At 35.5% G+C, this 14,098-nt stretch overlaps 1 protein-coding gene across 3 annotated transcripts in view; it reads left to right on the forward strand.

Annotated features, from left to right (window-relative positions):
* The window catches only part of DTNBP1 (dystrobrevin binding protein 1), a 132,136-nt gene that overhangs the window by 12,490 nt on the left and 105,548 nt on the right, over window positions 1-14,098 (forward strand). For all 3 annotated transcript variants that reach the window (XM_078446615.2, XM_078446613.2, XM_078446614.2), the window contains exon 4: window positions 10,181-10,241. In XM_078446615.2, coding sequence (XP_078302741.2) covers window positions 10,181-10,241 — 61 coding nt within the window. The remainder of the gene's footprint in view (window positions 1-10,180; window positions 10,242-14,098) is intronic.

Consider the following 14,098-nt stretch of genomic DNA (forward strand, 5'->3'; position numbering starts at 1 on the left):
GTATATAAAATGTCCAGAAGAGGCAGATCCAGAGAGACGGATAGATTAGTGGTTGTCAAGGGTTGGTGGTGGGGGAGAGGGGAATGAGTAGTGGCTACTAATGAGAGTGGGGTTTCTGTTTGGGGTGACGGAAATGATTTGGAATTAGACGGTAGTGACAGTTGCCTAACTCCGTGAATATGCTAGAAACTACTGATTGATATACTTTAACAGACTGAGCCACCCAGGCGCCCATGAATTATATACTTTAAAAGGATGTATTTTATGGTATGTGAATTACTTCAATATAGGTGTTACAAAAATAGTTTATGTTATGTGCAGTTCTGAACTTAATAACGTGTCCTCTGACAGATATGTGGTAACGACGTGTGCAGCGCGAGATCTCCTCCTCCTGATGTGCGTTTATTATGACACAGTCCCCTTTGCCTACGTTTTGCTTTCTCTTTTCTGGTTCTTTAGTGGGTTTCTTTTTATGGTTGCTAAATCTAGAGATTTTTTCCTTTTCTCAAAAGTGCTTAACTTGATATTAACTTCTTCTTTGGTTTTGTTGAGTGAAGAGCATAAGTGAACATGAAAGAAGGTGTAGTAAAAATTAATCAGTGGTGTATTGCTTACATTTATCCCTATTTTTTTTTTTTAAATTGAGTGATTTAGTTGAATGAACCTCATTGAAAGATTTATGTTAGAAGTGTAGACTTAGGTGTGTGGTAGGTTTTTGGAGTGGAGTGTGCGTCTTGGGGCTTAATACGAAAATTTACAACCATAGGAAGATGCCTCTAATGTGTTCATTCAGTGCATTGAAACACAGTCTTTTCTCTTCGGAACTAATATGAAGTGGAGGAAAGACCATTTTATTTTTTTTTATTTTTAATTTTTTTAACGTTTATTTATTTTTGAGACAGAGAGAGACACAGCATGAATGAGGGAGGGGCAGAGAGAGAGAGGGAGACACAGAATCGGAAGCAGGCTCCAGGCTCTGAGCTGTCAGCCCAGAGCCTGACGAGGGGCTTGTACTCGCGGACCACGAGATCGTGACCTGAACTGAAGTGGGACGCTTAACCGACTGAGCCACCCAGGCGCCCCAGGAAAGACCATTTTAAATGGCAGATCTCTGTATTACAATTTTTTAACTGTTAAAAACTAATAAAATACACATAACAAAATTTACCATCTTAACCGTTTGTAAGTGTGTAACTCAATAGTGTTAAGTACATTCACATTGTTATGCATCCAGTCTTCAAAACTTTCCATCTTGCAAAACTGAAACTCTTTGCCCATTAAACAGTTCCCCATTGCCCCCTTCCCTGTCTCTGGTGACTGTCATTTGACTTTCTTTTTCTATGAATTTGACTACTCTAGGTACCTCATAGAAGTGAACCCATATAGTATTTGTCTTTTTGTGACTGGCTTATTACACTTAGCTTACTGTTTTCAAGATTTATCCATGCTCAAGCATATGTCAGAATTTTCTTTTCAAGGCTGATTAATGTTTCATTATCCATTTTTGTTTTTCCATATTTTTTTTGTTCATTCATCTGTTAACGAACACTTAGGCTGCTTCCACCTTTTAGCTATTGTGAGTAAGGCTGCTGTGAACAGGAGTGTGCAAATCTCTCTTCAAGACCCTTTCAGGTTTTTTGGGTATATACTCAGTTGCCGGATCATGTGGTCATTCAATTTTTAAGTTTTTGAAGAGCCACTCTACCATTTAGATAGCAGCCACATGACTTTACATTCTCACCGGCTATACACAGCACTCCCATTTATCCATAGCTTCAGCAAAACTTGTTATTTTCTGTTTTGGTTTTTTGTTTTGTTTTACAATAGTCATTCTAATTGGTGTGAAGTGGTATGTCATTGTGGTCTTGATTTGTATTTCCCTAATGACTGATGATTGTGAGCATCTTTTCATGTGCTTATTGGGTTGTTATCTTTAGAAACATGTCTATTCAAGCCTTTTGCCCATTTTTGGATAGGGTGGTTTTTTGTTGTTATTGAGTTTTAGGAGTTCTGTATGTGTCTGGTTCTTAATCTCACATCAGACACGTGATTTGCAAATATTTTCTCCCATCCTGTGGGTTGCCTTTTTACTCTGTGTTCTTTGATGCATAAAATCTTTTAATTTTGATGAAGTCCAGTTTGTCTGTTTTTTGTGCCTGTGGTGTCATTTCCAAGATATCATTGCCAAATCCCATGTCATGAAGCTTTTCCTATGTTTTTTTCTAAGACTTTTATAGTTTTAGTACTTATGTTTGGATTTTTGATCCATATCGTTTACTTTTGTACCTGATGTTAAGTAAGGGCCCAACTTCATTATTTAACATGTGGATATCCAGTTTTCCCAGCCCCATTTGTTGAAAAGACTATCCTTTCCCCATTGCATGGTCTTGCAAAGCTTGTTGAAAATTATTTGACCATGTATGTGAGAGTTTCTTTCTGGGTTATTTCACTGGTCTAGATTTCTGTTTTTATAACAGTGGCACACTGTTTTGATTGCTGTAGCTTTGCAGTTTTTTTTTAAGTTTATTTGAGAGAGAGAGAGATAGCATGAGTGAGGAAGGGACAGAGAGAGATAGAATCCCAAGCAGGCTCCATGCTGTCAATGCAGAGCCTAATGCAGGGCTTGATCCTATGAACCATGAGATCATGACCTGAGCTGAAATCAAGAGTCAAATGCTTAACTAACTGAACTACCCAGGTACCCCTATAGTAAGTTTTGAAATCAGGAAGTATGAGTCCTCCAACTTTGTTCTTCTTATCAAGGTTGTTTTGGCTATTCAGGGCCCCTTGACATTCCAAATGAATTTTATGATGGATTTTTTTCTGCTTCTACAAAAAATGTCATTGGGATTTTGATAGAGATGGCCTTAAATATTAATCGATTACTTTCTGTTATTATTGACAACATCTTAATGATATTAGTCTTCCAGTCCATGAACCTGGGATATCTTTCCAACAATTTATGACTTCTTTAATTTCTTTGAGAAGTGTTTTGTAGTTTTCATTGTACTAGTCTTTGATCATCTTTGTTAAATCCTAAATTTTTTAATGTTATCATAAATGGAATTTTTAAATTTCTTTTTTGAATTTTCATTTTCAGTATATAGAAATGCAACTGACTTTGTGCATTGATTTTATGTTCTGATACTTTGCTGAATTTGTTTATTCTAACAGGGTTTGTTTTTGTGGAGTCCCTAGGCTTTTCTACATTTAAGATTATATCATCAGCAAACATAATTTTACTTCTTTCCTTCCAATTTGGTGTCTTTTATTTCTTTTTCTTGCCTAATTGCTCTGGCTGGACCTTCCAGTACTATGTTGAATAGAATTAGCAAAAGCAGTCATTTTTGTCTTTTTTGTGGTCTTAGAAGAGAAGCTTTCAATCTTTTGCCATCAACTATGATGATAGCTGTGGGTTTTTCATATATGGTTTTATTATGTTTACATAGTTTCCTTTTATTCCGTGTTTTTTGAGTTTTTATCATGAAAGTATATTGACTTTTGTCAAATGCTTTTTCAACATCAGTTGAAGTTATGTATTTATTCTCCTTGATTTTATTACTGTGGCATATTACATTGATTGGTTTCCATATGTGGAACCATTCTTGAATTCTAGGAAAAAAATCCCAATAGGTCATGGCATATAATCCTTTCAGTATGCTCCTGAATTCACTTTGCATCACTGTTTATATAGGATATGTCGTTTTATTGTAGTGTCTTTGTCTGGCTTAGGTATCAGGATAATGCTGGCCTTACAATTAGGGAGTGTTCCCTCCTGTTCAGTTTTTTGGAAGAGTTTCAGATGGTTTGGTGTTTTTTAAATGTTGGGCGGAATTCATCAGTGAAATCATCAGGACCCAGGCTTTTCTTTTTTGGGGAGGTTTAAAACATTTTTTTCCCAGTTTTATTGAGATATAATTAGATATGTCACTGTATAAGATTAAGGTGTACAGTATAGTGGTTTGACTTCCATGTTTTGTGAAATGATCACAACAATGAGTTAACATCCATCGTCTCATAGAGATAAAACAGAAAAGCAAAAAAATAAAAATTTTTCCTGTGATGAGAACTCTTAACTTTCATATGTGTTATATGTTAGTATTACTATACACATCATGTTGTACAGTACATTGTAGTAGGAGTTTATACTTTCTGACCACCTTTCTCCAATTCCTTCCTCTTCCACTCTGCCTCTGGTAGCCACAAATCTGATCTCTCTTGGTTCGGATTTTTTTTTTTTTTTTTTTTTTATTATGCATGTAAGTGAGATTGCACAATTATTTGTCTTTGTCTGATTTATTTCACTTCGGTTAGCATAACGGCCTCAGAGTCCATTCATGTTGTCACAAATGGCAGGTTTTCCTCGTTTTTTTAATGGCTGAATAATACTCCGTTGTATATACTCTGTATATATATATATATATACGCATATGTATATATACATGCATCACTCACCCATCAGTGGATGCCTAGGCTGTTTCCATGTTTTCACTATTGTAAATAATGCCACTATGAACGGGGCGGGTGTGTGGATATCTTTTTGAGTTAGTGTTGTTTCCTTTGGGTAAATACCCAGAAGTGGTGGGATTACTGGATCGTGTGGTATTTCTGTTTTTAATTTTTTAAGGATCCTTTGTTATGTTTTCCGTAGTGGCTATACCTGTTTACAGTCCCTCCAACGGTGCAACCGAGGGTTCCTCTTTCTCAACGTCCTCACCAGAATTTATTGTATCTTTTTGATGATAGCCATTCTAACAGGTGGAAGGTGGTAGTTCCTTGTGGTTTTGATTTGTGTAATAATTAGTGATGTTGAGCATCTTTTCATATACCTGTTAGCCATTCATATATCTCTGGAAAAATGTCTAGTGACATCTTTTGTACATTTAAAAAATTACATTATTTGGGGTTTTTTGGGTATTGAGTTGTATGTGTTCCTTATATATTTTAGATATTAATCTTTTATCAGATGCATGGTTTGGAAATTTTTTTTTCCCTTTAGGCTGTCTTTTCACTTTGTTATTTCTTTTGCTCTGCAGAAGTTCTTTATTTTGATATATTCCCACTGCTTTTTGTGGCTTGTACTTTAGGTTTGATAGCCAAAAAAACATTGCCAAGACCCATGTCATGGAACTTCTTACCTGTGTTTTCTTCCAGGAGTTTCATGGTTTCATGTCTTACATTTAAGTCTTTAATCCATTTTGAGTTAATTTTTGTGAGAGTATAAGTTAGTTTTACATGTGAATATCCCATTTTCCTAGGACCATTTATTGAAGAGACTGTCTTTTCCATTGAGTATTCTTAGCTCACTTGTCAAATATTAGTTGACCATGTATGCTTGGGGTTATTTCTGGACTTTCTATTCTGTTCCATTGATCTATTTGTTTTTAAGCCAGTTCCAGACTGTTTTGATTACTGTAGCTCTGTAGTATATCTTGAAATTGGGAAATGTGATGCCTCTTTATTCTTGTTTCTTAGGTTGCTTTGGTTATTTGGGGTCTTTATGGTTCCATATAAATTTTAGGATTGCTTTTTCTACTTAAAAAAAAAAGTCATTGGAATCTTGATAGGGATTGCATTAATCTATGGATAGCTTTTGGTAGTATTGACATTTTAACAGTATTTTCCCAGTCTATGAACATGGGATACCTTTCCATTTATTTTCATCTTTGATTTCTTACATCATTACCTTATACCTTTCAGAGTAGAGATCTTTCCCCTTCATGGTTAAGTTTATTCCCAACCATTTTATTGTTTCTGATGCTATTGTAAATGAGATCATTTTATTTTTCAGATGATTTGTTGTTAGTGTATAGAAACGCTACTGATTTTTGTATGTTAATTTTGCATCCTGCAGTTTTATTGAGTTTGTCGGTTAGATCTAACAGGTTTTTTTTGGTGGAGTCTTTAGGATTTTCTAGATAAAAAATTATGTCATTTACAAATGGAGACAATTCTACTTATTCCTTTCCAATTCTGATGCCTTGTGTTTCATTCCTGATTGTTCTGGCAAGGACTTCTAGTACTGTGTTGAATAGGAATGGTGAGAGTGGGAGCCCTCGTTCCTGATCTTAGAGGAAAACTTACAGCCTATCATCGCTGAGTATGACGTTAGCTGTGAGCTTATATATGGCTTTTATTATGTTGAGTTACATTCCTTTTATACATAATTTGTTAATAGTTTTTATCATGAACAGATGCTGAATTTTATCAAATGCTTTTTTTGCATCTATCGAGATGATCATATGATATTTTTTCAGTTCTATTAATGTGGTATATCACATTGGTTAGTAGAGGTTGAACCATCTTTTTATCCCAGGTGTAAATCCTACTTGATCATGGTGAATGATTATTTTAATGTACTGCTGAATTCGACTTGCTGGTATTTTACTGAGTTTTTACATCCATCTATGCATCAGGGATATTGGTCTGTAGTTTTCTTTTCTGATAGTGTCCTTTTCTGGCTTTGGTTTCAGGGTACTGCTAGCCTCCTGAAATGAGTTTGGGAGCATTCCTTTTCAATTTTTTTGGAAGAGTTTGAAAAGGATTGGCATTGATTCTTCTTTTCAAGAAGAAACATTTCATGTTTAGTAAAATTCACCTGTGTAGCCATCTCATGCTGGGCTTTTCCTTCATTGGGAGATTTTTGATTATTGATTCAATCTTCTTACTAGTAATTGCTATTCAAACTTCTCTGTTTCTTCCTGATTCCATTATGGTAGTTTGTATGTTTCTTTTTTTAAAGTTTTTTTTTTTTTTTTAATGTTTATTTTTGAGAGAGACAGAGACAGAGCGTGAGTGGGGGAGGGGAAGAGAGAGAGGGAGACACAGAATCTGAAACAGGCTCTAGGCTCTGAGCTGTCAGCACAGAGCCCGATGCGGGGCTTGAACTCACGGACTGTGAGATCATGACTTGAGCTGAAGTCGGATGCCCAACCGACTGAGCCACCCAAGTGCCCCAGTTTGTATGTTTCTAAGACTTTTTCCATTTCTTCTCGGTTGTCCAGTTTGTTGGTGTATAGTTGTTCATAGTACCCTCTTATGATCCTTTGTATTTCTGTAGTGTCAAATCTAATGTCTCCTCTTTCATTTATAGTTTTGTGGGTTTGGGTCCTCTGTCATTTTTCCATGGTTAGTCTAGGCTAAAGTTTTGTCAATTTTGTCATTCCAAAGAATCAACTCTTAGGTTGGTTAATCTTTTTTATTGTTTTTCTGTTCTCTATTTCATTTATTTTTTCTCTCATCTTTATAATTTCCTTCCTTCTGCTAACTTTGGGCCCTTTCGTTTTTCTGGTTTCTTAAAGTGTAGAAACTTAGGTTGTTTATTTGAGATCTTTCTTTTTAATGTAGGCATTTGTTATGAACTTTCCTCTTAGAACTGTATCCCATAAGTTTTAGTATGTTGTACTTCCATTTTCATTTGTTTCAAGATACATTTTTATTTCCTGTTTAATGTCTTCTTTGATTTATTGACTGTTCAGGAGCGAGATTTTCAGTGACTGATACAGTCTTCCTTACTAATTATGGGTCTTTTCAGATTTTCTGTTTCTTTGGGATTCAGTCTTGGTAGGTTTTGTTTCTAGGAATTTGCCCATTACATCTGGGTTATCCAATTTGTTGGCATACAGTTACTCATAGTACTCTCCTATAATCCTTTTTTATTTCTGTAAAATTGATAATTTCCCACTTTTCTTTCTAATTTTGAGTCTTCTTTTTTTTTCCCTAGTCCACTTAAAAATTTAATTTTGTGAATCTTTCTAAAGAACCAATTTTTTATTTCACTTATTTTTCTCAATATTTTTATTCACTATTTTATTTATCTGCCCTAATGTTTACTTTTTCTTCCTTCTGGTAGCTTGGGTTCAGTTTATTCTTTTTCTACTTCCTTAAGTTGTGAAGTCAGGCTGTTGATTTGAGATCTTCCTTCCTTTTTAATGTAAGCACTTACAGCTATAAATTTCACTCTTAGCCCTGTTTGAGTCCTTAAGTTTTGGTATGTTGTAGTTTTATTTTCATTCATCTCTTAATACAGTCTGATTTATAATTTTTTTTCTTTGACCCATTGGTTATTTAAAAGTTTTAATTTCCACAAATTTGTGAATTTTTCAGTTTTCCTTTCGTTCCTTTTTGATTTCAAACCTCATCCCATTGTGGTCAGAAAAGATACATTGTATGATATCTATGTGTCTTTTTGTTTTAAAAAAGTGTATATATATATGTATATATATACACATTTATATATGTATGTGTATATGTATACATAAGTGTATGTGTATGTATATATATATGTGTGTGTATATATGGGCTGTTTTTAGAGCAGTTTTTAGGTTCACAGCAAAATTGAGCAGTAGGTTCAGAGATTTCTCATTTACTCCCCTTTAAAAAATCTATTGAGAGTTAATCTGTGGTTTAGCAAATGATCCATCCTGGAAAATTTCCCATGTGCACTTGAGAAGAATGTGTATTCTGCTGCTGTTGGGTAGAATGTTCTGTATATATTTATATATCTAGTTGGTTTATTGTGGTGTTCAGGTCCTCTCTTAAGTATCTTTTGTCTGGTCATTTTAACCATTATTGAGAGTGAGGTATTGAAGTCTCTGTTATTGGAGAATGGTTTATTTCCCCCTTCAGTGGTGTCAGTTATTGCTTTGCATATTTGAAGATTATTGTTAATGATCTTACCAGTTGTACTCTTACTGAGTACATTTATTAAAGAGTATCATTATTAAAACCAGGAAATCGATACTACCCTATAACCGACAGACCTCATTCAGATTTCATCAGCTATCCTACAAATGTCCTTATTTGGGGACCAGAATCCAATCCAAGATCATAAATTGTATTTAGTCACTCTATCTCCTTCATCTCCATTAATCTGGCACAGTTCCTGAGTCTTTGTTTTTCATAACCTCGACACTTGAAGAGTACTTTTTGTTATTTTGCAGAATGCCCCTCAGTTTGGGTTTATGTGCTATTTTCTCATGGTTAAATTCAAGTCAGTGGTGTTTTGGCAAGAATACCAGGAGGGCAGTGTTGTGTCCTTTTCAGAGCATCATATTAGTAGGCACATGATGTTTATGTGTTTCATTAGTCTTGATCACTTGGTTAGGGAAGTGTCTTCATGGTTTCTACACTGTTATACTGTTTCCCCCCTTTAATTTATGTGTGTCCTTTGGGGAGATACCTTGAGACTATGTAAATATTTTGTTTCTCTTCCTAATTTCACCCACGAATTTTAGCATCCATTAGAATTCTTTCCTGAAACAGTTATTGTTGTGCTTAGGAAGTGGTGATTTTTTTATTTTTATCATTTTTTTCTACAGTTATTAATAGGAATTCTACTACAGAAGTACTTTCCCCTTCTTCCCCATTCATTTATTCAGTTATTTATTTAAAACACTGTGGGGGTAAAAAAAAAATAATAATAAAAATAAAAAAATAAAACCCTGTGGGGGTGCCTGGGTGGCTCAGTCGGTTGAGCGTCCGATTTCGGCTCAGGTCATGATCTCACGGTCCGTGAGTTCGAGCCCCACGTCGGGCTCTGTGCTTACAGCTCAGAGCCTGGAGCCTGTTTCAGATTCTGTGTCTCCCTCTCTCTCTGACCCTCCCCCGTTCATGCTCTGTCTCTCCCTGTCTCAAAAATAAATAAACGTTAAAAAAAAAAATTAAAAAAAAAACCAAACACTGTGAACTCTTGGGAGTTTGTTTTATTCCTCGAGTTATAACTCGTTACTACCATTATTAATTTGCTGCTCAGATTGTCCCAGGTTTGGCCATTGGAAGCCGCTTCAGGTTTCTTCTGTGTCCTTGTGAAATCCTATTATTTTTTGAGTTGCTTTTTTCTTTTTCTTTTTTCTTTTTTTTTCCTTGGCACCATAGGAGTTCCGGGTTCAACTTTATTTATTTATTTTAATGTTTATTTTTGAGACAGAGACAGAAAATGAACAGGGGAGGGGCAGAGAAACAGGGAGACCGAAGACAGAATCTGAAGCAGGCTCTAGGCTCCGAGCTGTCAGCACAGAGCCTGATGCGGGGCTTGAGCTCACGGACCGTGAGATCATGAACTGAGCCAAAGTCGGATGCTTAACCGACTGAGCCACCCAGGCACCCCCAGGTTCAACTTCAGATAGTATTTTTGTTAAATGTGTGGTTTGCATTGAGAATTATTTTTGGCTTTTTTTAGGTATGAAGATACATGGGCTGCACTTCACAGAAGAGCCAAGGAATGCGCAAGTGCTGGAGAGGTAAAGAATGGGCTAACCTTGGGGGGAAATCTCTTTTCGCAGCGTTAAATTGTAAGAAATTAAATTTGGAATTGCATTAAAGTATTTTGCAGGATATCTGAAATTGAATTTAGTAGTTATGAAACTCCCTAAATTAAATTTTTGCAATTCTTCTCAACTAAATCTAAGCTGAGTTAGGCGTAGAGAGTTTATGACTTTTATCCTCCAGTCTCAAGGAGATATTTGGTTCATCTCAGTATAATGTTTTGAAGTTGAGTCTGAAGCCTAAAACCATTAATTTGCTTACCAAATAAATGTAAAACTTTCAGGGGTGATCCTCAATTCACTTAGGGGAACAAACTATTTTGAGGCACTATGTGTAGAGTATATAATGTATAAAAGTGATTGTACTTTTTATAAAGTGTACTTTTATTGTGTATAAAAGTGATTGTGGTGAAAAGTATTTGGTACACGTACTTATAGCTTTATTAGCCAAGATTAAATACTCTGTCCTATGGTTGTCAGTCAGACTTACTTCTTTATAAAAACACTTGTGTGATTCTGAATTTTAATTAACGTAGACTGACTTTCTTAACCACTTACCTAGATGTGGGAAGCTGTAATAGTTACATAGAGAAGAGTAATGTATGTGATGAAAGTTACACATTAGCGTTTCTCTTAGAAATTACTGACAAGGGGGAATATAGGTTTCTGGTAGTAAGGCAGACCAGGTACTTTGAAAAGCCCTGTAGCTGTAAAACACTTAAATGCTGGATAGATATTTTAAAAATTATTTAGTGTGTTAGGCTCACAAAAAAAGGAGATCCTAAAGGGGGGGGGGCGGGGGGGAAGAAAACAGAAAACAGAAGAAAAAAAGGGAACCGAAATCAGAGTGGTTAAAAAACAAACAAACATGGAAGCTGGGGTCAAATACTAAAATAAAAGCTTCAAGATTTATGGAGAAAGGAGACTCTGTGGGGAACTGGGTCTGAGACGCATACAGCTCCTGAATCTTTGAAGCAGCTGTATCCCTCAGTGAAAGGTTAAGGTAGGGGAAAAAAAGCTACCTGTCTACAAAAGGAGGCAACAGGGAAATCTGTCTGTCTTTGTAACAGCTTGGAATAAATACAGTCCTGTTTCTAGATTTGTTACCATCATCTTGGCGTCGTATCAGTGCAGAGCCCCACTCCATACTTCCTGCATGATTGAGGAAACACTGAATTAAGAATAAAGGGAACACAGGTGACTGTGTTCTTTGACACCCAACAGAAACAAACACAAAGTCTGTGTGGATGAAACTGTGTAAACCTAGGCCCCTCAATATTTCTACAGACCAACTTTCTTTTTTTTCCTACAGATTTATTTTCTGCCACCTCTCCAAAAAAAAAAAAAAAAAATTTAGCAAACACACAGATATATTATGAAAAGTTTGAGAGGCACCAGAACCAAAGAATAAGACTTAGACCTACAAAGGACATTAGATATTGCACTGTTGGATATAGACTGTTAAATAGGTATATGCAGAGTCTTTTAAAGAGGTAAAAGGTGGATTAAAAAATGAGTAAGGAATAAGGCTTTGTCAAACAGGACTTTAAAAAGTCAGTGACATTAAAAATCCAAAGTGTGTGCTTAAACAGCAATTGTATACAGCTGAAGAAAGAATATAGCAATGAAGAAAGAAAGTCACCTGCTTAGAAGGGATCTCGGAGGTAAGGAAGGGATCTTGGAGATAAGGAAGAGATATCTGAGATAAGAAAGGGATCTCTGAGATGAGGAATCTCGGAGATAAATATGAAAGAGGGGTTAGTAGAGAATAGTTACAGAAGATCTTTAGGTTGAACCCAGTGAGATTACCAGTATTGGACTAATTTTGCTGTGTAAAGTTAGTGTTTCATATGGATCAGCTTATCTAATAAACATTCTAGAAATAATGAGGGAAAGGCAATATAGGAAAAACTAAATATATAAAAGACAAATAGAACTACAAGGGAAAAAACAGATAAATCCGTGATCAAAATGGGAGAATTTTAAATCATTCCTCTTAGTTGATAGAAAAAAAAAACAAAAAAACAAAAAAACAAGATAAAAGAAGTATGGATATAGGAGATTTAAATAATGTGATTAACAAATTTGACTTGATGGACAAATGTAGAACACTGTCCTAGCAAATGTAAAGTACAGGTTCTTTACAGCATGTTTAGAAAACATGAAAATTGACCATTTACTGAGCTATAAAGCAATTCTCACAAGTTTCGTATAAATGAAGTCATACAGACTATTCTCTGATCCTCCTGCAAATGAAGCTGAAAATCAATACAGGAAAACAATTTTGAAAATTCCATAGGTTTGAAATAAAAAATACTATGACTAATTTATGGTTCAAAGAAGGAAAATTATTGAAAACTTTATTTTGAAAAACGTTTTTAAAAAATATTTATTTTTGAGAGAATGAGAGAGATATAGAGCGTGAGCAGGGGAGGGCAGAGAGAGAGGGAGACACAGAATCTGAAGCAGGTTCCAGGCTCTGAGCTGTCAGCACAGAGCCCGACACAGGGCTTGAACTCACAAGCCATGAGATCATGACCTGAGCCGAAGTTGGACACTTAACTGACTGAGCACCCAGGCACCCTGGTGTTGAAAACTTTAAAATTTACATGTAAGCTGTTGAATTTGCTCAAGTCTACTTAGATGGAAGTTTTATAGAGAAAAAAGAAAAACTGACAGTGACCTAAACTAACTTAAGAATTTGGAAAGCGAACAGAATAAGCCTTGAAGAAAGAATGGAAAAGAGGATAGAGAGAAGTAAATGAAATAGAATATAAAAATACAGTAGAAACTAAAAGTGAAAAGTTCTTTTTTTTTTTTTTTAAAGTTTTACTTATTTTTAAGTAATTTCTACACCCAGCATGGGCTTGAACGTACAACCCTGAGATCAAGAGTTGTGTGCTCTACCGACTGAGCCAGCCAGGTGCCTCCAAAGTGAAACGTTCTTAGAAAAGACTAATATAGTAGATAAATCTCTAACGGTATTCATCAAGAGACAAATAATGTTAAGAATTGAAGAGAATGCTACCAGTTATCACAGAGAGCAAAAAGATTGAGTTTATGAACAACTCTGACAAATTTGAAAACTTAGATGAAATAGCAAAAATCCTAGAAATTTTTACCAAAATCAATTCTAGAAGCAATTCAGATAGGGAATAGGAAATTGTATTAGTGATTAAAAATTGTTTCTGCTCAGAAAGTGCTGCAGAGTTAGGTAGAAGAGTTCTATCAAACTTGGGGAATCTACCATTTCAATGTTAGACCAACTCTTGTAGCAAATGAAAAAGAGGAAACTGTGCCCAACCCACTGAATGAGACTAACGTAACTTTAATACTGAAACCAAACAAGGGAAGTATGAGAAAGTGACACTGAGGTCCAGTCTCACTCATGAATATAGATAGAAAAATTATGAACAAAGTCCTCATCTCTCGCTTAACTTCAGTTTCTGAAAGTCAGATGTTCCATGCAAAAACTCTGACAAGGAGTCTATTTCCCGTATTCTAAATTGGAAAAGTTATGACGTGTCACCCACAGCCCTCAACCAGCTTGCTTAACTGTATTTAAAACCAGCAAAATGTCTATACCTGGAGCATTCTGTTAGGATGTAGAGTGCTTAAAGCATAGTTTTCCGATTGATTACCAGACTTTTAACATGACTGTTAATAAAGCGTTGCTTATGTGCAGTCGTGCGGCCTCTCAGCGCCAGCAATATGCACCTCCTTTGTGGATGTGCTCCTCATGCTGTATCGTGATTGTGATATTCTAACAGCTGTGTTTGAAATACAATTTGGGCATCTTCTCGCACACTGTTTTAAAGTGGGGGTCAAGCTGG

This window comes from Panthera onca, chromosome B2 (assembly GCF_046562875.1).
Source record: "Panthera onca isolate mPanOnc1 chromosome B2, mPanOnc1 haplotype 2, whole genome shotgun sequence".
Lineage (NCBI taxonomy): Eukaryota > Metazoa > Chordata > Mammalia > Carnivora > Felidae > Panthera > Panthera onca.